The 26,016-nt window shown below is 41.9% G+C and overlaps 2 protein-coding genes across 18 annotated transcripts in view; one reads left to right on the top strand and one right to left on the bottom strand.

The window, feature by feature from the left end:
* The window catches only part of TMC5 (transmembrane channel like 5), a 29,508-nt gene extending 16,531 nt beyond the window's left edge, over positions 1-12,977 (bottom strand). For 2 of the 15 annotated variants that reach the window (XM_004945295.5, XM_046900863.1), the window contains exons 1-3: positions 8,533-8,610; positions 933-1,094; positions 180-373 (exon numbers count right to left, since the gene is read on the bottom strand). In XM_004945295.5, the coding sequence (XP_004945352.2) occupies positions 180-373; positions 933-1,006 (268 nt within the window). In that variant the 5' untranslated portion in view covers positions 1,007-1,094; positions 8,533-8,610. Of the gene's footprint in view, positions 1-179; positions 374-932; positions 1,095-4,115; positions 4,232-5,701; positions 6,043-6,219; positions 8,095-8,385; positions 8,611-12,398; positions 12,614-12,641 lie in introns of those variants that run through there. The other 13 variants (XM_046900859.1, XM_046900858.1, XM_040647894.2 and 10 more) reach the window with 13 other exon arrangements.
* On the top strand, positions 11,860-25,939 carry TMC7 (transmembrane channel like 7). 3 transcript variants are annotated; one of them, XM_015294224.4, is made up of 17 exons: positions 11,860-11,956; positions 12,136-12,373; positions 14,418-14,566; positions 14,896-15,063; positions 15,260-15,345; positions 15,872-16,017; positions 16,408-16,555; positions 17,940-18,110; positions 19,410-19,567; positions 20,530-20,644; positions 21,130-21,227; positions 21,537-21,720; positions 22,498-22,628; positions 22,913-23,068; positions 23,655-23,733; positions 24,117-24,256; positions 24,852-25,939. In XM_015294224.4, the coding sequence occupies exons 1-17, from the start codon at positions 11,893-11,895 to the stop codon at positions 24,973-24,975; spliced, it is 2,355 nt and encodes a 784-aa protein (XP_015149710.2). In that variant the 5' UTR covers positions 11,860-11,892; the 3' UTR covers positions 24,976-25,939. The 3 variants fall into 3 exon arrangements, with proteins under 3 accessions (XP_015149710.2, XP_025010875.2, NP_001025812.3); XM_025155107.3 differs by having other exon boundaries at positions 24,117-24,348; NM_001030641.3 differs by lacking the exon at positions 24,117-24,256 and having other exon boundaries at positions 24,852-25,893.
* The last annotated feature ends 77 nt before the right edge of the window (positions 25,940-26,016 follow it).

Here is a 26,016-nt window from a genome sequence, read left to right as displayed (position 1 = left end):
TCAGTGCTCTTACTTGTTAATTTAACATCTGGACTCCTTCGAGGAAAAAGGCAAAAAATCCAGTGTCAACAAACACAAATTTGTGCAGAGACTTGAGCCTTCCAGAATGGTAGTACTGCCCACAGGACAGTGAGAGCTGTTATTTGGTTCTAAGCATCTTCATATGAGAAATTACATACCGTGGGACCTTCCACTTCTGCTCAGGACTTCAACTCTTGGTAAACTGTCACTGTATTCAGAGTTGTGTCTCAGAGAAGCCATTGGTATGTCTGGAGTATAATTTTGTCTTCTTCCTCTGTGCTCTCCCTGGTAACTATATGATGAAGAATCGTAGGGGTTTTGGTAAGAGAATGGATTCTCTTGATAATTCCTGCTGTGTGAATAAGAAAATGGAACACCTTGAGTGCCATAAAACCTTTCAATTGATATTCTTATTAAATTGTTACCTAGTATCATCAAATTTGATTATATTAAAAAAGAAAGTCAGATACTAAGAGGTATTTCCTATTTGGAACTTCAACATAAAAATTCTGATTTGGTCATCAAATGAATTAGAAAGACTAATGCCTTTCTCCACTTAAAGTTAACATGGAGCCTATCTAAACAGGAATAAGTGCTTGAAAAGTTAAGACATTCAAGATTGTTGCACATGGTAAACATTACTGAAATTAAATAATATCCACAACATCTATGCTATAAAACTTAAAATAAATGTAAGTGATAAAATTTGTAACACGTCAAAAACAAGCATGCTGTTTCTCTTGACTGACACCTCCCTTCTGACAGCTTCAAAAACTTGTGTCTGAGAAAGCAAACAAAGGAGGTATTAAAAGCATGTCACAAATTAAAACTCCGGAGAAGAAGTTTGCCCTGCACATAAATAACTTGATTTCTCATGGCACAGTCACAACAGCAAAATGAAATGGACTCACCTCCTATCAACTTCCAGTGTCTCTGAGAAGCGGTAGGCTGGATTTTCAAAGGCTTCATTGTAATGGTAAGACATGGCAAGTCTTTGGCTTGACAGAAGAAATCTTCCTTATTTTTCTCTCCGCTGCTCCGGTAACGTGTTCCTGGGTAGACTGATTTCTGACCTAATTACAAACACAAACACACACACACACACACACACACAAAATGGAAAGAAAGGAACATCATTTTTGCACCTTAATTAGATTTTGTCACCCCACTAACATGTAAAATGTAACAATATAAACAGAAACTAGAACTATCTTTGTGCTCTGACTTTATTTTATTTACCACTGGGAAATTTAGGGTCCACTACAAGATCCAGTAAAACAAGAACTCCTATTTCCCTATAGCTACCTCTGTACAAAACTATGGAATTGGACTGCCACATGAAGACTTGTCCAGCATTGCCTAGAAGCAGGCTTTAGGAGCATGTTAAAACATTAAGAAGAAGGAAATACATCCTCTTTTTTTCTCATATAGGAAAAAACAAATGCACAATTTTTCTCTGACCACTATGGTTCCAAAACCCAAAAGGTAAGAAACGCCTGCCCACTTCCTTACTAACAGTGGCTCCTCCAACCCTCAGCTGTGAGCATGGGACACACTGGACCATTCTTAACGAGGACTCTCCTAACGACTTCACGTATTGATCTTGGAAATAGTTTCATCCTTAGCTTTACTTCTCAGAGTTTCACTTCACTCTTAAACAAACCAAACTCGGTCAGAGTTTAAAATTATTACCAAATAAGTCAGTGAAAGGAGAATCTTGTATTCAAATTAAAGACAGAATCCAAACTAAATAGGTAGTTCTTGCAATTAATCAAAGTAATACTAAAAAAAAAAAAAATTAGAAGGAAGTAATTTTTAGTATTTGTTCTTAAAGGCATTATGTCAAGTTAAATAGCTTGTTAGCTGATCGAACAACAGGGAAGGAGAAAAAAAAGAAATAAAATACAAAATAATAAAAATAAATTAATAAATAAAGCGATAGATCTGGCAAAACCTATCAGACACCTTGCTTTAATCTCAGCTCCACTCCCAAAAAAGTGGAGCTGAACTTGACTTAACATTGCACTCTCAATCAACTTTTCTGCCTTGAGTGGTTTTCACTTAATTTCTACTGCTGTAAAGAAAGTATCACACACAGAACAGTAATATTCCAAACAGATAATTGTACAGTGCCTTTTTAAGGCTTTTGTCTGGCTTTGCAGGCCTGGCAAAATCTTCTCATTTGCTCAAAACAAGCTCCTGATTGTGTCATTTGCACCTCTAAGCATCCTGGACACTCTAAAGACATGCAGGCGTGAAACATTGTCCAGGTTTTGCATGATGACTTCTAAAGAGATTTGCATGTAAACACTGATGAGTCATTGAATTAAGTCTTGCATTTTAATTAGAAAATAGTCTACATTTTCATTATATCGTTATAACGTACGTCATCATAAGGCCCACCTCTTGAGCAAATACTCAGTAAAAAACTATACAAGTGGCATATGTTGCGTCCTTGTAAATAATGGACTTCGATCCCTACCAACACAAAACCATAGACATCACTCCCCACAAGTGAAATGTGCATTTGTCACACCACAGCTTCGTACATACAAAAACAAAGTGAGATTCTTTGTAATTAGCAGAGCCAGAGAAATCCAGCAATCATTGGAGAAAATCAACAATCACTCCAGGAATCTAAGGTTCTTATATGAAAAGTCTTGGCAAGTTTTATTTGGCAGAAGCCACTTAGCCCCTGATGGTATTCTCAGATATACTGTAAGCTAGCTCTGAAGTTTCACACAAACTGTTCAGGAATTGGCACGTTCTGCCCCCAGACTCCATTTAAAAGAAAACATATATAACTCCTGCAATACATGACAACAGTCTTTGGCAATAATTTGCCTAGAAAAGTACATTTTCCTCTAAAATTATTTAACATTTCAAACTGTAATGAAAACCTAAAGAAGAAAAGATGGCCTTCTCGGAGGAAGAAAACACTCAGACAGTTCTCTTTGAATGCCCCAAATTGTTCTGCTTTTCAGCTGGTTTCCCAGAAACCTCACTCCCTCAGATCCAGCACAAATCTCACCGGATCATCAGCTTGCCTGGTCTTCAAACCATAGAGAAGAAATATTTTGATGTAAACATGTGGGTTCTGCAGAACCAGCATTACCCAGCAGCAAGCATCCATCAGCTATACCAAGCAACTTGCTAAAGTGCTACCAACAAGAATGAGATGAGCATGACTACAAGATACGGCCATCACTTCTTTCTCTTACTTCTTTTGAAGACCTCGAGACCTCAGGCTCACTAAGACACTCCAATATGCCCAATACTGACAGTCAATTGGCTCCATCATTATCCACTTTATTTCCTCTGAGTCATAAGATGCACGGCAGTGTGTAAGTGTCAGGATTTCCTCAGAAATCTACAAGGACAATTACGATCTAACACGGAACCCAGCATGTGAAGCCAGTCACTGTTTTTCCCTGCTCCTGAAGTTTAGAGGACTTAAAATTGATTCCCTATCTACACAGACCTTTTCTTCCGCTTGGAAAGGAAAAAAAAAAAGAAAAAAAAGAAAAAAGATTTCCTCTTGCTAGGTGAGGATATTAGGGCCCAGTCTTTGAACGGCTTTTGGAGTGAGGGAGAACAACTGTGGAACACCCGTGTCTCCTGACTGCACCTCTACTCAGCCAAAGACTGCCGTGGTACACAGTATGCTCTGGAGCGGGATGGGGTGCACATGTGTGCTAGGTGCACAAGTAGCATGCCAGGATTATGCAGGTAGCACACAAGGGTGTACAGGTGGCACACCAATCCACACACTTCCTCCATCCTAAACCCCAAAATCATGAGAAACTTTTTCTATCAAATCAGATGTGTACATCATTGGTTTGGTTTGTGGTTTGAGGCACTGGCTGTTCATAGATTTCTTATCAGTCACGCTTCATTGGAAAAGCCAGAAGCACGAAATACACAAGCTAAACTACTTTCTTCTCCTCTTTGACCTATGATGGGATCCAGTAAATCATAGCTCCAGGAACAGACATGTTACCTTCCCCTTCAAAAAGTTATTTTCCAAAAGAAAAACATAAAAAGTTGAAGAACGGAGATCATTCATGAAGATAAAAAGCAAAAGCTTGGCAAACCTTCCCTTCTCAGGGTGCCATCTATTTGTTGTGTGACATTTTGTATTCTGGCAAGCAAACAGACACATCTTGTCCACTTCTCACACTGGAGAACAGAAGGTTTTAAGGTCAGCTGGCTTAAGAATCATAAATAAGGAAATAAGTTACAGGATATGTGGAATCTGCTTAAATCCTTCAACACACTGCGAAGATACAAAGCAGGAAAATTCAAGCAGTGCAAGCTCATGCTTCTGGATCAACTCCCAGAAGCAATAACAGCTTTCATGTCACAAACCAACAGCTATGAGAAAATATTCCCAGTTAGTTTCATCCGCTCCTGTTTGGGTAATTTACTGCCATAGACACTAATCCTCCTTTAGAATATTAATCAAACAAACATGCATGGCTTGCTAAACTACATTTTGGCGTGATATTGTTTTACAGGAAAACCCTCACACCTTCAAGTCATTTACCTGCTTTCCTCAAAAGGAATATGTGAAGCAAATTCTATTTACACAAATCCTGTAAGTCAGTGCAAACAGTAAGCTGCAGAACTACATCATAGTTTACTTAACAGTGCTGAACAAAGGAAACAAATTATGGAAGAATAGATTCATCCGGCTGAATGTTTTCCTTTAGCATAAAGATCGTTTAATTTTCTAGGGTATGACTGAACAGCCCTCCACCATTATTTAAGTTATTTTTGTTCATGAGTCCCTCTCCTGTTTAACAGAAGAGAAAGCTCCAGGCAGACCTCACTGCGGCCTTCCAGTACTTGAGGGGAGCTTATAAACAGAAGGGACACTGCCATTTACATGAGTAGATAGCAAAAGGACAAGGCAGAATGATTTTAAACTAGAAGAGGGGAGGATTTAGGTTAGCTGTTAAGTGGAAAATCTTTACTGAGAGGATGGCAAGGCCCTGGTACAGGCTGCCCAGAGCTGTAGCTGCCCCATTCCCGGAGGCATTCAAAGCCAAGTTGGATGGGGCACTGGGCAGCCTGACCTGGTGGGTGGCAACCAGACCATGGCAGGGAGTTGAAACTGGATGATCTTCAAGGTCCCTCTGCACTTATACGCTGTTCCATGACTATGTTCCACACAGCTTCAAACTGAAAATCAGATTGATTTCCGGAAGCCAAAAGTGAGTTTGAGAGACAGTTAAAATTAGACATGTTCCATCAGCAATTAGGTTCTAATACTCAACACTGCTTTTCCACTAACTCAACTCCAACAGTTTCAACACTGCTGCAACAAACTAGGAAGTCTCCCAGAAAATCTGGAAGGCCTGCCTGCTGTGGCACAGCACGTACTACACTCAAGAGCCTGATCTTAAATTGACGTATTAGCAACAAAACAAATGTGAATCATACAAGGAAGTGAAAGTCAATTACTTTTTATGCATACTGCCAAAGTACCTGGCCCATACTGACAAACACCACCTCTTACTGGACTTCCATTGTGATTTCATAGATGTTACCAAAGTCAACAACAGGAGCTGATGTCAGCTTTATTATCTTAGACTTTCAAAAAATTTCAGTAATATGAACAGCCTCTGCTACGAAAGATCTTCTCAGTGAAAGACAAATGATAGTAGCAAAGACTCACCTGCTCACTGCAGCATTCAAATGACAGACAAGAACATTGGGAAGAAAATGTTGGAGAGTGACAGCATTGTCATTATGGTCACAGCGCTGCTGCCTCTCCCAGCACCTTGTTTGGACTTCAGCTCACAAAGAAAGGCACTTCCCAGTCCTGTAATACAATGCTCCCCACCAGAATACAGATCCCATTCTCTCTCCCCACCTTTTCTTGATGACAAGGAGTAGGGTGCAGGGCAGCCAGGCAGGCTGACATCAGCTCGTAGAACAGTACCCATCTGACACTGGGGAACATCCTACTGATGGACTCTCTGCTCTCAACAGGCTGCTCCCAAAGTCTACAGCTGCAGCTTAAGCCTGAAGAGCTCAGCTCTGTATTTGTTCTATACCCATTCTTTTTCCTCATTTGTTTGCCTTGTCCTTTCTGTTTAATAGTCCTCTTGTTATTTCTCTCTGCTCCAAAATATAGTAAGACTATAATACTTTCATCCTGTTCATTCCATTTGCCAGTTAACTCCACCTCACCTGTGGCTGTTTAGATAAGGCTTTCAAAGGACTGCCAGCTACTTTACGTTTGCAGCATCTCAAGCGGGATTTGACTCCTTCATCTGAGTTTAAACACCTTTATAACGAACATGACACTGAAACATTAAAAAAAAAATGACAGTAATTACAATATATAGTTTAGTTACCCTGTCCAGAGTCTTCAAAGCTTTGCACACACTTCAAAATATTGCCTAGTAGCAGTGAATTAAAGCTCAGATTCATTAATTTGTCACAGAAACCAGTCCACACCATGACAGTGAACTTCATAGTACTCTCCCTAATCTGCTACACAATTACCCATTCCTCTACCTAGAAGATCCCACGCAATCACAACCCTTATGGACTGAAGAACATACCACAGTGATTTTGTACCACCTAATTGCCTTATCCAGTCCTCTCCCCAGAGATCCCTTTGAGAGCAAGTCTCTTCTCCTTGCTGCTTCTATCTTATTGCCTCTGACCTCAAGTTGCCAACTTAATCTGCTGGGAAAATTCTAAGAGTTGGCTGAAAAGAATCAGGGATATATAATAACTACTAGAATTAGAATAGGGAACTTAAGAGTAAAAACAGTATGCCTGCTTCCTCTACAGGAAAGATTAGCAAGAATAATAAACCATGAACATTTCTCTTGAAAACACTTGAAAAACTTAACCTTGCTCATCGACTGAGGCTCAGGCAAACACCACTTTATCCATGCAAGTCAATCTTGTGACTACATTTCCAAACTACAAACTAAGTCTTGCTTTGCAAAATGAATATTTATAAGTCTACCTATTAAGCAACATTACCAACTACTCACATCAGAAGGAAATGTCTGATTAATGAAAAAAAAAGTAGTATTCAAGAACACTTGCTTGGAAGTAGGTTTTCTACTTTCACTGTATAGACAGCCTATCACAGAACATCCATTAGAGGCACAAGATACTGATTACAACAGCTCTAATTTTTTGCCTTAAAAAAGCTTTGTTTTTGCTGTGCAATAGATACCAATCCAGACTGAATGCAACCTTCAAATTATACTTTAATGAGCACTATCAGTTACAGGAGTCTCATTCGTAAGTTCAATTGGAAAACCTCATTAAAACTACAGATACGATCACTTCAGATAACAAATGGGGCTTTGAAGATGCACAGTGTTGTCGAACAGAAAAAAGGTATTGTTCTGTTTGTAATTTCCAGTTTAACTTCCTGTTCTGTCATTGCCATCGATAACTATTTGTGCAGCCAGCATTCACAACGACCCGAGAAAAAAACAAAAGCTATTCACTAGGTGCAAGTAAATCAACTAACAAGTCAGAAAATGGCTGGAGAGAACCAGTCAGCAGAACGGAGTCACAGGTTTCTCCTCACACTTCAAAATCCTTGTATGTGGTTTTCAAATTACTGGACAATTACTTTCACAGAAGCTAAATACTTTTTTTTTTTTCCCCGGACAAAATATAGCTAAATTAAAACACAGTGCAGCATGTGAGTACGTTACAATCCCACATTTCAATAAACAGACAGAAGCTAAGGACTACATTAGTCACAAATAGAGGCTTTTTTTACGAAAGTGTGAGCAGGGATATCTACACAGCACCAGTTCCTGTTATACCTGGGTATACCTGGGATCACCTGCCCACAGAGCAATACAACACCTTACTACTTTCATGGCCAGAATAAAAACCTTCCCCATCTATGTCTGGTTTCCCATTACTTGATGCAATTTAGGAAAGTCACAACCCAAATGCCACGCTGCCAGCTGGTGATCCCAGCAAGGCTGGCACACCTCACCACACCGAATACGCCAGGGAACGATGAATGTTGCTGCGGCAGTGGATCCGTAGGGATCAACCTTTCCCGCTGAAGACAGCGGAAGCTCCCAAGTGATGAACGGGGAGATGAAGCCACGAGGTGCCATGTAACTGGGCACAGCTGCGGGTGGCTGCTCACCTCCCAGCCCGCAGAAGCCTTGCACACCCCTAAGCAAATCTGTAGCCCAGCTTTCAGAGTTACATTCCTCTAAACCAACACCGAGCCCTAGGATACCGGGCCGGCCGCTCGAGTGACAACTCCGGCACAGATGTGTGGCGGAACCACCTGCCAGCCCCACACCGGAGAGCGGCCGGAGCCCCGCGCCCTGAGCCGCCCCGCGCCGCCCCTACCTGCAGCCGGGAGAGGCCGCCTACCTCCGGCTCGCACCGCGCACGGCATTGAGGCCCGGCCCGGCACCCCGCCCCGCAGGCGGTTCCTCCGGGAGCCCCGGGCCCACACCCGGCCGCGCTGCCCCCCCGGGCCGGCTGCGGGCTTACCTCCGGAGCTCGGGGGCCGATCTTCTGAGCTTACGGAGGTGTTTGTCTGATCGCCGAGTCTGTCACTTTCTTTCTCTCTGTGAATTAATGCCTGCGTTGCTGTTTGCCTGGATCGCAATAACAGCACAATAAAATAACACAAAGAAATCATATTTAGGCACACGATGCATTCACCTTTATCCCTGGATTAATCATTTATAGAGCAGAGATAACGAAAAACCTTGACCTCATGGTTTTATCTCTTACAGGAAAGCTCATTCAGAGACAATTAAATACGTATACACAGACACACTAAGCCAGGCAGTACTTGGCAGCTTCTGGACGGGTTTAGCACCATTGTGGTTTTCTGGTACAACATCAGGAACATACGGCATTCCTTCCCTCTCAGTGATACACACCTATCGATTTTTCACATTCACCACCTCCCCTCCACATCTTCCTTTCAAGCTGTCTTGAACAAAACTATGGACTGGATGAAGCTACAGCTGAGCACGAGCACGGTGACACGGAGTGCCCAGGGAAGCACCAGGAGCTGCTCCAGAATACCTCAGCAGGGTGGGACACTGAAGGGAGTTCACTCCCTACTTGCACTGAGCTGGACCTGATGTTCCTCCAGCACAACCAGTCACTGCCAGCCCTTCCCAAAGGCTTCTGCTGTCCTCTCAACAAAGCAGCATCCTCAAATTCAATGTGGGGCCCAACAGCCACCAGTGGGACAAGCAGCAGTGAAAAGAGAAACGGAAGGAGGACTAGACTGGCTCTGCTGTACCACACCCATAAGACTGCCCATCACTTGTTTCCTTTCCACTGATTCTGTACAGAATCACAAAACCCATCCCTTTCTATGTTAATACAGTTTGTTACACCATGCTGGCACATTGCATCTTCAAACAAGCACATACCTTGCAGCTTCCAGAAATTACTCCTAAATAGCTTCTCTGGTAAGCAAGATGGTGATTGATGATTATATAAAAACAAAACGTCAGTCAGCCTTTGGACTAAAGGCTAAAAAGCCTTACCAGCCGGTGGGAAACAGTCACAAACCAACCTGCTGTGCATTCAGAAGCTGCGCTGTTGTAATGCACACAGATCACTTTTACCAAGTGGACAGTGCTCTGTCAGTTCTGAACTCAGGTAAGCCATGCCTATCCTGTACCAGAGGCATTCCATACAGTTAGGTGAAGTTTTCTAGTTCTGCTTTAAAACCATGTTTTGCCCAAAGCAACATTCCTGGCGTGACTGCAGAGGACCTGTCTGTAGATCTCTCGTACTGATCCAGCTGCTGCTTGCACAGACTGAAAACTGCTGCTGAATGGGGCACGCTGGAGAACCAGTGCAAGAGAGGAAGTGGCTGCAGCCCCATGTGTGACTGATACTGGCCCTATCATCTGTTCCCATCTCCTCAGCATGCTTTCTCTTCCTGCTTTACCACCTAAGATTGCTGTGAACCATAAAATGAACAGAAACATGGCCAAGTTTCTGAACAGCTTTCACTATTTAAGAAGAGAGAAGAGAGAATGCTTTCATGGAATTCCTGGGGAAGTCAACCTTGTTGCAGTCTTTATCTACATCTGTTCTTAAAGAGTTTTCTATCACACAGCATTTCAGAACAGCAATCTTGTTAGCAAGTTATTACCTTTCTTCTTTTTATTCTTACTGGTAGGAAAAAGAACAAAAATAAACAGCAATACTGATACCCCAGATAGCACTGTGTGAAAGCCTCAGACCATAACAATTCCTATTTAAGGCAGAGCTGGCCCTGCTCTGCAGCCACAGCCAAATATCCATGCCTGGTTGGCTTCCATGCACCAACAAAAGCAGGCACTTAGACTCTGGTGGTGCAATGCATGTACATGGCTGGTGCACGCTTTGCAGATGTTGCATGGATGCTGAGCAACACAACATGATTTTCAGGGGTTTCAATTTCTAATGCCCAATTTTTCAGGAATGGCCAACTGAAAGTTATTCAAACAAAGAGCATTAAATGTGATGCTCAACCAAGGAACCACAATAACCCCTGTAAACACGTTTCCCTGCAGTACCTGGCTCTGCTACAGACAGCAGATCCTGCACATCCTGGAGCCAGAGTGCAGCCCAGCCTCCAGCAGCCACACAGCATCAGGATTTGCTATGCAAAATGTGCCACCTGGGAAAAACACCATGGGAAGACACAGCAGACATGACCTCCTGCCCTATGAACTAGCCTTCACAGTGACCTATGAAAACATGAGTGCATATTATAGCTTTTTCTCATGGGAAAAATATATTAAAGGCACATTAATTGTTTTCTAGACCAATATACCAGCTTGAAATCAAGAATATCAACAAAATGTTTCTTGTGGAAAGTAGTTCTGTGCAATAAGGAAGCTATCTCCATGTCTCAGTGTTCTCCAAGTTCTTCTCTTCTTGCATGTAGTAAACATACACACTGATAACCAAGCACACCGACATTACTTGCAATACACGCAGATGCCAGCTTGCATTTTTATTGTTACCATTTTATGGCTTTATTATGAAAACTGATGTGACCATATGGATTCTTCTTGCTAATAAAGCAATTCTAAAATCACCCGCCCAAGCTGACAGCACACAGGTGAGAGAAGTGTCCTTACTGATGCCTGACTCAGCATCCTGAAACCCAGTGATTCATTTTTACTGCTATTTTTACTGTGATTCGTTATTATTGCTGCTGCAGGAATATTACTTTTTCTCACAGAGTGCTTTCATTTTTCCTCACGTATCTTCACACTAAAGGTAAGAACTGCTCACAACAAGTTGAGGAGCTCAGGCCATGGCCTGGTGGCTCTCAACCACCCTTCAGCCTGTGAGTTTTTGTTGTTCCTCACACCAGACGTAAGTAGAAGATGACAAAACAAAACTTATTTCTAAGCCGACATACCACAGCCTTGTGCCCTCGCTGCTGGGGTGTGTGGGAATCACTTCACCCCAACGAAAAGATTTTTATTTGTGTCTCCATGCTTCCATAGGTAAGACGAGTAAGAAGATAAATGCCCCCAAGCCTGAATCCCTGATTTTCAACCCGCAATGCCGTACCAGGGAGGGAGGGCGCTCCGTACTGAACACTGCGCTGGGTGAGGACGGCGCGCAGCCCCCACGCGCACCCCTCACAACCCGTACCGACGCGGGAACGGCCGCTCGGGGGACACAAACCGACCCCACCGCCGCCGCCCGAGGGAGGGGCCTCACGGCCGCGGGCGCCCCCTGCAGCCGAGGCGCTTCAGGAGGCGGCCCGAGCGCGGAGCTTCGCCCCCGGCCCGCCGGCAGCCGCCGCCCCACAGCTCCCCGAGATCCGCAGCGCCCGGAAACGGCAGCGCGGCGTCGGGGCGTCCCCGCGCAGACATGAGCGAGTTCGGGGCCGGCGCGGAGCTACCGGGCTGGGTGACGGAAAGCCGCAGCCGGGGCGGTAAGGGCGGCAAGTACCGCGCGGAGCGCTGCGGGAGGGGAAGGGAGCGCGGGGCCGGAGCAGCAAGTGGTGGTGGTGGAGGAAGGGGGGCGTGAGGGGAGCCGTGCCGCCCTCAGCGCCGCGGGGTGCCGGCTCCCGGCCGGGTGCCATGTTTTAAACGCGCTTCCTCCGTCTCGCAGAGTTCTTTTCCCCCGAGGAGTCGCACGCGGCGGCACCTGCGGGGTTCCTGCAAGAGCTGCCCAGCTACCGCTCCGTGCTGAGGCGCCGGGCCGCCGCCGGAGACGTCCAGGAGCGGTGGGGGAACCTGCGGGGAATCGCCTCTGCGGAGCGCCGGGAGCCGCAGCCCGACGGAGGGGAGCGAGGGGCCATTCCCCTCTGGGAGCTGCCCTTTAGCATCGCCGAGAAGAGGAGAATAAGGTTCTTTAAGCTTGCTTTTCTTTACCGTTTTAAACATGATCTGTTCCTAAAGGTATGCAGCACGCGTGAGATGAAAGGCAGGCACAGAATCGGGCATACTTGTCCCTGCGGGGCACTGTTTTGAGAAGAAGTTGCTCAGCCGCTTCTGCCAGGAACCCGTCACGTCCCCACCTGCAGAAGTGTGGCTGCGGGCACAGGGCTGGCGGGACGCTGCCTGGGTGAGGGAGTGCAGCGAATGGGAAGAACACGCTCAAAACGAGGGGCTAACCTGCTGCAGATGGATGTGTTTGTTGCTGGCTTCCTCCTGTGGTCTGAAGAGTTTGTGCTCCGAAGGGTCCCAGCAGCTGACCTGTCACTGCGAGCAGCCCAGGTTCCTCGTCAGCTCTCTGCTGCTGTTTCAGTTCTTCCTTGCGCTTGTGCTCAAACATAGCATGCTTTCTCTGTTGTAGAATTGATAAGCATGAGACAGCCTTTAAAGATAATTTTCTCCTCACATCCTGTAAGCAGTTCTGTGCTGTGAGCAGTTCCTGTCCCTCAGTGTGGCCATCAGCGGGCTGTATTTCTTACTTGTGACCTCGGCTGTATCGTATCTTACTGCTGGGTTGAAAACCCTTGAGAGCAGGGAGGGTACATAAGTTGTTTTTACAATATCCCCACCCAGCCACATTTGGACCTTTAGATTAAGTGCTTCACAGCTGTGGGGGGGAGCTGAAATACAGCACTCCCAGAAGCTGTACATCAAACAGTGTTTGGTGCTCCACAGAGAACAAATTGCTTGCAAGAGGAAAGCTGGCAGAGTGGCTGGACTTAGCTAAGAACTACAGACTACTTCTAGAGTCAGGTCTAGAAGTCTAGAGGTCTAGTCAGGTCTCTTTGTAGGTGCACAAAGGGCTGCAGATGGTCTGTGTCTCAATGCACTGAATTTTATATGAAGGTGGGTGTGTAAAGCTCCACTCCTCAAGAAGTGGGACTGCAGTTCTGTGGCCATGGTGCTCATCAGGAATGAAGTTGGGATATCCTGAGATTGTTCCCGAGCTTCTAGCACCATGGGATTCTGGTAAGGCTTCTTGGCACTTCCAGGGATCGGTAATTGTGCCTGTATTGTGCAGCAGCTGCCAACACAGCATGCTTGATCTAATAAATGCTGTGAAAGCTGAACATTCAATGCCTGGAACAAATACGCAGCCCACGCCTTCGTTTAAAATGCAGAGCAAACACAGGCCAGACAGTTCTCCAAAGTGTTTGTTTAAAACACTACATGCTGTAGCCTGTAGTTTCTGTAGAATGGAATCTTTTGTGAAGAGCTATGTTTATGTTCATGAATGGAGTCATCTGTTTTCAGTTTGATTGTTGCAAGCAGGGTTTAACGTGGATTTCTGCTCAAATACTGATTTCACCTTAGCTGAGAAGGATGTGGATGGTATCAGCACAGCACGTGTGGCAGTGGCTGTGCTCCCGGTGCCATGTGCAGGTAGCTTAGTGCGTCACTTACACATGTACCAAATATTCTCAAATTGGAACCTTTGTTGTCTGCTCCATGGCTGCTGCCTCCTGGGTTCTTAACAGTGCCTTTCTTCAGCACTTACTGCGTACAAGTCAGTTTTCAAGCTGTGCTTCTGGAAGAGAGTTGACCATCTTAAAGGAAAAAAAATGCAGGAATGAGCCACTCAGAATTGTCCTCAGTGCTGTTCAATATGCACCAGTTTGTAAAGTTGAAGTTACACATATGTTACAAAAAATCACTGAAGAAATTATGGACTATTTGTGGGTCATTCTTGGAATTTGTTTGCAACTTTTATTGAGAGCAGCTTTTCTTAGATGCCAGTATGCTGGCCAAGAAACAATTACTCACACTCACTGAGCTGGCACTTTACAGTGAATTTTAGGAAAATGATTAAAAATAAATAACAGGGTTATTTAGTTAGCATATGTTACTGCAACTTCTGGTGCTCATATCTCTCTGAAGGCACCATTGTGCTTGGTGCTGTTACTTGTGTTGAAAAAGTATTTCTTGTGCTCAGTAATTGTATTTCTCATTTCTTAGAGATCTTCAGCAGGGTGATATAAAATATTCTTCTGGATGGAATCATTGGAAAAGAACTAGTAGTAAATCATGGAAAAAAGCTCTCAAGGATATCAAAGAGTTGTCATCTTACATGCAGCTTTGGCGGCATGATATTCACAGCATCGAAGGTATTCACCTTCTGTTTGTTTCTCCTCTTTCAAGTTGCTTCTGTTATTAGTGGTCTGATGTGTGTGAGCGTAATATCACGTTTAATTGTATGGGATAATCAGTTACCTACTTCCCTTATTAGGAGTGATGAGGAAGAGTTAACTTTATAAAATCTGTAGTGGGATAAATGGAAATATAGTGGAGGAATTAATTAGAAAGTCCCATTGCCTTCTCAGTTCCATTTCTAAAAGCTGACAGTACTGAAAACTGGCTTTTAATAATGTTTCTTCACTATTAGTATTATTTTTGTCATTTCAATTAGTATTACACACACTTGTTTTATCCTCAGGGAAATTTGGTACTGGCATCCAGTCCTACTTCTCCTTCCTGCGTTTCCTGGTCCTGCTGAATTTCTTAATGTTCATCCTGATGTTCAGCTTTGTTACGCTTCCTGCTGTCATCTCTAATTACGGAATTTTCAACAGTAGCTCGACTAAAATTTCTCCAAATAACACAGGTAAGCATCTCTGTGTACCGCTGTTGTTTTGAAGATTCCTCAATTCCTTTAGTTCTCCCCCACGCACCAGGACAGAGAAACGGTGTGGGTTTTTTTTGTTTGTTTTTTTTAAGAACTTGCCATATTTAAGTAACTTGAACTTGCAGTTTAATTAGGATTACTGTATTAGTGACCTTCCCTGCCTTTCTTCTGACAGAGCCTTATTGCACAGTTTATACACCTAGTGGTAATAAGGGACTTGTTTACTTCTATACTTACCTCAAAGATTTGCTCACTGGCACTGTAAGTAATTTGATTTTATTTTCTTATATTTCTAAGTTTCACATAGCATGTAAAACATGAGAACATTTTACTTAGGAAATTATGCTTTGATAATTTTGAAAAACGAGAGGCATAGGCATCACTGGGTAAAATTAGCCTTTATCCCTAATTTGTGAGATGGTAGTTTTCAGTTTTTGAGAGCCCACAGGGCCTAGTTAGTCACACACTGCAGCCTGTGCCTCTCTTCTCCAGCTGCTAAATGTTCTATGAGCTAGAGCTTGCACTCTGTTGTGCTCTCTGTGTAGGCTGCTAGTGTTTTTGACACAGTGGCTATTTGATTGGAGAGGTGTGGGATTTTATGCATGTGGTGTCCAGGTAAATTCTGTTAGAAGGGTGTGAATATTTGGAATCTACAGACTGTTGTAGCCTGCTTGTGACCACAGCAGTAATCTTACGTTTACAAAATGCTTTGTTTGAGCCAGGTTGGATTGAACAGAGCAGTTGTTGTTATTGTTCTGTGTTCATTTTAAACTTGACTTTTTCACAGGGTTTCCTGGAAGTGACGGTTTTGTTTTATGGCTATTACACAATAGATGCTGCGTGGTTTAGTGTCCTGAGATATAACTTACCGCTAGCATACTTGCTAACTACATTTGCCTACCTTGCACTAAGTTTTGTCTGGATAATCAAAAGGTAAAGATGTTGGTATTCTTCATTTACTGCTCCTATTGCTCAGTCTGCATTCTCACTTTGTAGGGGGCACTGAATTACAGAACAGTTTTACATAGAAATTGAGGATCTTTTGCTTGAAGTTATGATGCCACAGTACCCTTTGGTTTCGGGGGAGGTGAACCAGCAAAAACAAACAACTTCAATAATATATTGAAGCTGTGTTGGCTTCAGTTGACTTTGGTTCCTGCAGAAACACTCACTGAAATTTTCTCATACATAGATTTATTGGTATTACAGTACAGTGCTTTAGTCTTTGATGAGCCATGTTGCCTGAAGCGTGGTGTGTGATTGTTTTTCCTCATGGCTAAAATACGTATTTAATGAATGAAGTAACGTTGCCTTTTCCTTTAGATCTGTGGAAAGATTTAGGCAGCACTTGGTGCATGATGAAGATCAGTTTCAGAGTTATTGCAACAAAGTCTTTGCAGGCTGGGACTTCTGCATTACAGATCTAAATGCAGCACGGCTGAAGCATCGCAGCTTGCTATATGAGCTCCAAGTGAGTAACTGCTTTATTTTTTTTACAATTACTATTTGCTATCTATCTATATATACATATTTTGGTTTTTTTTGTTGTTGTTTTTGTTTTTTTACTAAAAAAGAGAAGTGTATAATTATACAGATAGTGGAATAGGGGTAAGAAATATTGAAGTAGTTTACACTGGGAATGGGAATCCACATCATCTGACATACTGTCTAGTTATCTAGAATTGTGGTGCGACAAGAGTTTGTAGTGAGGTTGAAGGCCCTTCCCCCATCCACTGGGGACTGAAGCCAATCCCATTTGCTGCTTGTGTTATCTGCCTCTTCCTCACACTCCAGCCCTGTTTCCTGTATTAGTTTCTACACAATCTAACAGGAAAAGCTCATCTAGCTGTGGGCAAAACCCTGTACCGCTGGGAGTCAGTTTGAGTATACTGGGTTTTAAGTCTGCAATGTGGTAGGCAGTTGTTGTGCTTAGGAAACACAGACAGAGCTAATGGACTTCCCAAATCATAAGGGTCTGTAAAGGGAGAATCTGAAATGCTTTTTTGCTGAAACCAGAATTATTTTTTTCTATGTATACTGGAAGCAGAGATTCATGTTATGAAACAGTGACCTCTGAAAAGATATTTCTACCTCAAATCACAAAGCAATAATTACTGATTTCATGAGTTACAGTGAGTTGCTTTCTGTTTCGGTAAAGTTCAGTCGTCATTTTAAGGGATTACTTTTTTTTTTAATCTTAAATCTTTTGTCTCAATAATTCACACCTTGAAAAAAGTTGCCCATTAGTGTTACTCTTAGAATGAAGTATGATATCAGAAAACACCTGGGTAATCTGTGCTTTTGCTCAGTTTATGTTGCTCTCACAAGTAATGCACTGTTTTCACATCAGCTAAGCTGAAACCTGCTAAATTGACATGACCAGCTTCTCTGGGCTCTGCTTTGTTTTTCTATGTCAGCCTCCGATTTTCCTTCACAAAGAGCAGAAAAAATCTGAGTCATAGTGGTGAAGGCTGGTTGCTTATCTGCAGAAGTATGGAGATGAGTGGTCTGATCTACACTTTTCAAGGTGTAGTACCAAACTGAGTCTCTCACAATAGATGTCTTTCTCAAAGAGGTATGTTACTGATACAGTAGAAGAGAACTATAAGATGCTTTTCGCTCGGTACAGAGCTCCAGACTAGGAGCATGCTGACTAGGGCATCCAGTCCTATGTAGGCCTGTTTGTATCAATGAAAAGACACTTTCAGTCTGTTTGAACAGCCTGTGTAGTGACCCTCCTAGAAAAAGCTATAGATTCAGCATCACTGAGACAAGAATATCCCAAGGGTAAAAGATAGTGTCGAGACTTGCATGCTGTATCAGATGATGATGCATTATTTTTCTTTTGTTTGTAGACAAACTTGGAGGAAGAAAGACTGAAGCAAAAAATAGCTGAGAGGACTATGAAAGAAAAGCTACGGATCTACTCTCTGAGAATATTTATAAATATAATTGTCATTGCAGTTTTGTCAGGGTGCTTTTATTCTATTTATAGAGCAACTGTCTTCTCTCAAGAAAACTCCAGTGTAAGTATCAGACGTAACGTTATGATAGATTAAATTGGGGCTGGTGATTTGAGCAAGAAGTAGAGTGAAAGAGTCAAGTATGCTAATATAGAGCCTTTCATGTAAGGGTTTTGAAACACTTGCTTTCTAACGACCTATATTTTTTTAATATCAGGGAGTGAGAAGGATAAAGAAGGATGTGCAAGGAAAAACAGTGGTGTCTCCCTTTAGTACAGAGGCTCCAGATGCCAGTCTGTGCCTTGGAGCTAATGCAGCTGAGAAGAAAAGCAGTCTTCACTTTCCTTCCAGGATAGCTGTTCTCACTGCTCTGATCTGCTAGTACAAACGCTTGTGTGTCTTGGCAGTGATCTGGCTCAGGGAATGATCTGGATAAAACAAACTTAATTATGGTCAGGTTTTTGATCTGGTTCACTGTTCAGCTGTAAAAATAAACAGCAAGGGAATGTAAAGACTGTGATCTGTATTGTGGTTTGAATTACAGCTGTGTGAGGAAACAGGAAGACTGATCAGGGAGCCCTTTGCAGAAGAAAAGGTTCTTGCATCAGTATTGGAAAGAATCAAGTTTGATGGGGTGTTCCCCTCTGGCAGGACAAACAGATGGGAAGAGTGATTCAGAAGCAGAATAGCAAGAGCAGCCAGCAGTCTTAACTGTTTCTCAGTAGAGATTGAGTTCTCTATAGGACACCAGGGTTTAATTAGCCTGCTGCAAACCGAGACTGCACTCTCTTTTCTCTGTTCATTGATGATGTGATGGGCACTGGCTGGGTAAGAGGAAAGTTGTATTCTTGATGGACTTCTCTAAACTGCCAGGATTGCAGAGGGAGAAGTGAGGACTGAGGACTTTACATCAGCGGTAGTGTTTGAGGACAGAAAAGGATGATAGCACAACACTGAATAACCGAGAAGATGCCTTCACTTGCTGTGGGATTTATGTATAAGGGTTGATATTTTGACCTTGCCTAAGTGAGTAGGTGGAGGAGGTTGTTAAGGTGGCGGGAAAGTCAGGTGAGCTGTTTGTGACCTGTGAGAAAAATGTCTCCACATTGGTATAGGTCTAAAAGCTGATGGCCTTTAATGCTGAGCCAGACAATATAGTCAGGCATGAGCCTTGGTGAAAACAGCCTTTTCAAGGAGAAGCTTTGGAGAAAAACAAGGCTTTGTAGCAGCAGTCAGGCTTGTTCCAAATACGAGTGCATGCTGAAAACAAAGTTTTTGACAGGAGAGACTGGTAGGTAGCTAAGAAAGCACAATGCCAGAAATGTCTGTCTGAGCGTGGTGTCTTTCTCTTTTCTTGTACAGAACATCAGCATTGTGGGCTTCCAGGCTAATCTCTTAGTTCAGTATTTGCCATCCATCGTGATCACATCGGCCAACTTCATTGCTCCTCAGATCTTTTCATTTCTGATCGCATTTGAAGATTATTCAGCAGCCTTTGAAATCAGGCTGACACTGATCAGGTAAAGATATTTTTGCTATGGGGCCTTGGATGTTTGAACAAGTTGTTCTTGGTAGGTTTGAGGTATTGTAAACATTCAAATATCAAGAGTCAGAGGTTGGACTCCCTGCAACAGAGGGCCTGGGCGCTGGAAGCCAAGCAGGCATTATTTGACTTATGTTTCATTGGAAGCTTTCATTTCAAATCTGGAAACAATCTCCTGTTTTGATGACAGTACAGTGCAGTCACTTAATGTTCCAGTTTCTGTTCCATTTAGCTGTGTGATCTGGACATCTTCAACAATCTGGAAGTCAGTAAGTAAATTAGTAGGAAAGTGCTGACTGTAGAGCTGAGAATTCACACTGCTTTGTGTGCAGCAGTTCCCTGGATATGCAGCTATGTGTGCACAGCAACCGGTTTCATTCATGTTACAGTGCTGTACAGCGGTGGGTGAAGCAGGGTGTTGCTCATATTTTGGAATAAAAGATACCTTAAGGTGAGCCTGTGAACAGGCATTTGGCAGGTTAAGGTGGTAAGATCAATACTGAAGCATCTGAACATTGTCAAGCACCAGTGCTTTGTATTTCTAGTTCAGCTAAGTGCCCCTGAGGCCCCAAAGCCACCTGATGGGAGTGTTGCACGTAAAGTTGTCATGTGGCCTCTCCAGCTTTACTTGAGAGAATAGCAACCCACTGTGAGTGGAGCCCCCACCAAATAAAGAGCCTGGGGGCTCCGTGTAAATGTCTGATCTAGGAACAATACAGTGAAAAGAAGCAAAGAACTATAGCCTAAAGCTGAGAAGGTGAAAGCAATTTAACCTACTACTAAAGAAAAAAATGTATGTGATATCTGCCTGCTCATTCCATTAAAACTGCTGCATTTTCAGTCTCTGTGCATCTTCATTGGGCTCCTCTGGCAGTTGAGTCAGGTGCCAGCATAGCTATGGTTTGGAAAGTTTAAGATTGCTTTTTGCTTTTCTTCTAGGTGTGTCTTTGTGCGGTTGGCTAATGTTGGTGTTCTGTTGTTCTCACTGTGGAGTCAGATCCACTGTGACAATGACCAGTGTAAGGCCTGTGGATACGATTACGAACTCTATCCTGTAAGCAGACTTATCTTGGTCTTTAATCACCTGAACTTGTAGTAAGAGATTCTTTTGCCACAAGGTTTGCTTGTTTAAAAGTATTCAGAATTGGACTTGTGGTTCCTGTTCATGTTGTAGATAGTGCTGTGTGCATGTATATCTATCTGTGTATATATCACTTATCTTCCATTTATTTAAAACTGATTATTTTATTAAAGTAACAGATCATAATTTAGCAGAGATTTTCTGGCTACTGTGAAGTTCATTTGAGGTTGTGTTGTCTTTTTCTTCAATAAAACAAATTGTCATCGAAAACAAACAAAACGTTTAGTTTGGAAGCTCTGAAACACTTAAACACTTCAGAAATGGTAATTATTACAGTTTTAGCTTTATTGGTGTGAACTGATTGAGAAGTTTGTTGCTTTAGTGATTGACAGCATTTTTTTTAAATGAATTATCATTAGACTTTTAATCCTGATTTTTTTCCTGATATGTTTTTCTAGTGCTGGGAGTCTGCAGTTGGGCAAGAAATGTATAAACTGCTGATATTTGATTTCATGATAATTATTGCTATGACCCTGTTTGTGGACTTTCCTAGGAAGTAAGTGTCTCTCTCCTTTGAGCTCACCTTTGCAAAATGATTTATGATTTTTTTTTTCCATTTACAATTCACTGTATTTCTAACTAGATCGACAGTTTTAAAGTCAAATATTTCTGGTTGTTTGAGAACTTATACAGATGGATGCTTTTTTTTTTTTTTTGAGATTTGAATCTACTTCAGATATCTTTTCTGTCATGTCACTGAATGCCTCAATGCTAAATTTCTGTGTTATGGATATTTCAAATATATTAGGGTTCAGCTAAGCTCTGTAACTTCGTTCTAGAACTTAATGATGTTCTTTGTTTTGAGGTTACTAGTTACTTATTGCTCTTGGAAGCTAGTTCAGTGGTGGGGTTTGCAGGAATTTGGAATCTCTGACAATGTCCTGGAAATCATTTATGGACAGACGATCTGCTGGATTGGAACCTTCTTTTCACCACTTCTTCCTGCAATAGCAACTATAAAATACTTCATCATCTTTTACATTAAAAAGGTAATGTGGATGTTTGGTGTAAATATGAACAAACAACAACAACAAAGAAAACTTTTTTTTTTAATGTTGATATACAGTTGATTTAAGACAACCTTAAAAAAAAGATACAGTATGCAGAAAATGAAGTAATAAAATTCTATTTCTTGTAACTTTTTTTTACTTTTAAGAGAAGGTAGAATTTTGCTTTGACATCAAGGAAAGGAACGCTTTAATGACTACATCAATTACTTGTAGCCTTTTTTTAAAAAAAAATCTTTTCCTAATAAAAGTAATTTATAACTCTTTTTGCATTGATCTGTTTACTGCTTACAGTACTTAGAACTTAGGCAAGATTTTGCCAAGCTGCTAAATGTTTGGGAGCGAAATGGGAAGTCCAAGCTTTATTAGATATATGGTGTGGTTTCAGCATATCGGAAACCTTGCTCTGTGATTAGACATCTTCTGTGCAACAAATTCTTATTGATGTTGTTCTTGTGAATTCTTGTGAGAAGGGGTATATCCACTGAAGCTTGGCTGTCTCATAGATCGTATAGCATGTGACTGATGCCATTTGGCTCTGTACAAGTGTGATCTGGATCAAACTGTTATCCAAAATTAGAGATGTTGGTTTATACTGGAATGTAGAGCATTCTTGTCTTAGCCTGTCTCAGTCCATGTACATGAAAGGAGGAGGATGGTTGCCTGGTAGCAGGTAGCATATCTGAAGATGGAAAATACGGGAAGTAATACGTTAATACATAGATAGATGTAACATTCTTGCTCATTTTTTCACTCCAGATCAGTTTGATACACACGCGTAAACCTGCAAGTAGGCCTATCAGAGCATCAAGTTCCAATTTTTTCTTCTTGGCGGTGCTGTTGATTGGGCTCATCTTAGCTTTTGTTCCTTTGGGAGTCAGCATAGCACTGTAAGTGACAATTTAACCTCTGTGAAGTTGGCATTTGCTTTAAGGTTATCAGTCTCCTAGAAACAGATGAATAACTTTAAAATAATAAAATAGAATACTATATACCTGCTTATAATAAAATCAAATTATTATTTCATTTATATAAACAAAAAAATACTGTTTTTAAGATGAGGTACACTTTTACCCTATCAGCAAGATAGTGCTGGCTTGTGTTGGATTATTTTCTCTTTACATTTTGGTGTAGCATCTCATTTATCTTCTGATTTTTTTTTTTTTTTCCACAGTATCTCCTCTTCCAAGGCATGTGGGCCATTCAGGAATTTTAATACTTCCTGGGCCATTGTTCCATATACAATACTTGAGTTTCCAATAGGTCTGCAGAAATTCCTTTATGGCATAGCATCAGAAGCCTTTGCAGTGCCTTTTTTTGTGATTGCCTGGTAAGTGCTATGGAGACCTGATCTACTTATAAATGGTTAGTTTCCTTCCTTACTGAGCTGATAGCAAACAAATTTTAGGCCATATTTTCCATCGGCAGTCAAAAGCATCAAAGCCACATGAAGCCTCAGCCCTTATGTCTTTGCCCATTTATTGCTGTTTGTTAGCTTCATTCCACCTCCTCTTCTTTCTCAGAACTGTTAACTGTTCTGCAAATTGGTGTTATAAGTCCTGTGATCAGAAATTCTGTCCATTAAACTTTGTTTAAAAGGAAGAAAGAAGAAAGTGAGGAGGGAGAAGTTTTGAATATTGCTAATAGTGGAGACTCCACAACCGTACAGTAAAGAGAGAGCTGTCAAAACAACCCACAAATCTGAAATAGGCCTTGCCTCTACATCTTCTAGAGTTCTGTCTTAGTCTGGCAATAACAAAAATAGCAGGTGCTTCTCAGCAAAGCTATATCCTACTGTATTTTGTCCTCAGTTTCTTTTCATCTGAAGCATGTATGTAGACCATTGGTTCCCCTGACCTACAACAGCCTTTTTGTTTGCATGGTGCTAATGTATAACTTTGGTTTGTTATTTGCAGCCTCTTTATGTTCTATTTTATTGCCTTGGCTGGAGCGCACAAAAGAGTGGTTGAGCAGCTAAGAGAACAACTGGTTACGGTAAGATTTAACCCGCTATATTTTTGTACCCCAGAAGTTTTCCTTGTGGCATCCATAATCAGGCATACAGAGGAAGAACAGTCTTCCCACACTCCTGCATATTTGGTGTTTGGACAGGCAGTGAAGAATGTTTCATAGATTATATAGGAAAAGTAACTGAAGCACAGAAGTATTTTTCAGTCTAGGTGTGCTTGGGCATCAGCTGCAACTGCAGCAAGGCCCAGTTGTATCGGGTAATGCAGGTGCATGGGATGCACTTCTGAGAAGTGGTGTCCCTGTTCTTTATTTGTTGCATTGCTTAAATCAACCCATCTGCATGGGGTTTTTTTCTGCCAAAAGAGAGCCTCAAACTTAACGCTCCTGTCCTTTGTGCCGTCTTTCAGTCATGGATTGTTTCCTTCTCCACCGTCAGAGGCAGACACCCAACTTCTTGCCCTTCACTCCAAGTCTGTGTTTGTACTTTACCATGTCTGGACTTTTTCTTGAGTGGAAGTCCCAGCACTGCCTGCAACAAGTACTTAAGGTGGAACAAATCATGGCTAACTAGTCTTTGGAGAATGTTGCCGGTGCTGACGTGCTTATTTGCAGCCATCAAAAGCTACTACTGTTTGTCAGGTTAAGAGAATTTGTATACCGTGGTCTGTCAAACAGCTCTGATCCAAACGTAACCTTTCTACTAAGACTTTGCTTTATTAGGAAAGTTCCTGGTTTTGTTAAGTGCATCTTTTAGGTATGATACTTAATGATTTGTCCCTGGGGAAAAAAAAACAAAAACATGCTGGGGAGAGATTCTTTGAAGAGTATAAGGGATTTAGGAGCAAAAGCCTTTACTTTATTATTGCTTGTGCACTGTTTGGCTTCTTAGAAGTACAGTTCTAAATTGTTAGGTATGTCAGATGTTTCTATTTGGGCCCAATTCAGAACTGATAACATGTGACATAACGAGGTAAATGATTTCAAAGCCATTGTTAAAATAGTTTAGGCAGTTGAGAGAGTGCTGTTAACCACTAATTAGAGTACTTGGTGATGAGAGCACCTATCTACTTCTAATAAAGAAATGGTATATAGAGTTTCTGCATCTTTTTATCTAGAATGTACTTTTTATTCTGTCTTTCCAGGAGAGTCGTGACAAGTTGTTCCTACTTGAAAAACTATCAGAAGCTCAGAAAAATTCTGGAAAACCACAAAAAGCTAGAAGTTGACTTCTTCTGGCTCCTGGAACCACTAGATAAGGGTAGATGATCTGCAGCGTGTACAAAACAGAGAAGCTGACCAGCACTGCAATCTGTGTAGTGGATGCTTAACGTTCTTTTTAGTGTTGATTATGCTAGTGGGCCTTAGAGTTTCCAAGACTGGAGGTTTAGCTTATTTGTACCATTTTAGACCTGTTCAAAACATTGTATGGCCGGACTCTTTATTGCTGCTACCATTTCAGAGCTGTTAGGGTTTGTGATAAGTTCCTGGTTTGTTTGTATTTTTCAGGAGTTTGGGGCAAAATGTGATTAGAACTGAAACTATTTAAAAACTCTGTACTGTTTTTATAAATTATACTTGTAGGAATTGGGGTGGGGTGAGTGGGTGGGGTGGTATAACATTTCCCACCCAGATTTCTGTTAAAACAAAAGCAAAAGAGACTCATGTGAGTATTTTGAAATAGCACTGTTGAACACTAGATGAAGAAAACAAGCAGGAGGAGGACCTGGCTGCTGCATGCTGCAGTCTGTGCTCTGTGGTACCCATCTCACTGGTGTGCAGGAGCCTCTTTTAAACGGGTAAGACTTTACTGCTTGCATTTCAGTTTTGAACAAGTGCCTTGAATGGTGCTCTGTGTTCTAAAATGTGAGTATTTGGGAGTTATTTATTGTTCAGAAATGCAGCATTCAGGAACTCAGATGCCACTATCCTTTAAATTCTTGCTTAAATGGAACAGTGGAGCTGTGTGACTCAGAACAATGTTTCCATGTAGCCTACAAACTTTTCCCTTTATTTAAAGGCTGTTTTTCTCCAGATTGCTCTATAAAGAATTGTGTGCATTACTTGAAATTCCTGGTAATACACTGGCACTTAATGTGAGATACTTTTTTTTCTGTGATGTTTTGTAATGTTTTCGGTCCTCACTTGTGAAGAAATTAAAATGTAATAAATCAATTTTAAAATCTAGTACCTGATTTTTTTAAAGAAAGTTTTATTAAACGGTGGAAACTTAGGTGACTGTTTGAGATTTTATTTATTTATTTATTTGCCTAGAAAGCACGTTTTACACGACGAGTAGCGTGTGTGAAC

Source organism: Gallus gallus, chromosome 14, assembly GCF_016699485.2.
Source record: "Gallus gallus isolate bGalGal1 chromosome 14, bGalGal1.mat.broiler.GRCg7b, whole genome shotgun sequence".
Taxonomy (NCBI): domain Eukaryota; kingdom Metazoa; phylum Chordata; class Aves; order Galliformes; family Phasianidae; genus Gallus; species Gallus gallus.
Note: the sequence above shows the minus strand (reverse complement) of the source record. Positions and strands in the feature narration are given on the sequence as shown.

Bases quoted from the DNA above. Each gene is read 5' to 3' on its own strand.
- TMC7 (XM_015294224.4), top strand. From the start codon at position 11,893: ATGAGCGAGTTCGGGGCCGGCGCGGAGCTACCGGGCTGGGTGACGGAA. The intron at 14,567-14,895 runs GTATTCACCTTC...TTTTATCCTCAG, and splicing joins TGATATTCACAGCATCGAAG to GGAAATTTGGTACTGGCATC. The intron at 23,069-23,654 runs GTAAGTGCTATG...TGTTATTTGCAG, and splicing joins CCTTTTTTTGTGATTGCCTG to CCTCTTTATGTTCTATTTTA.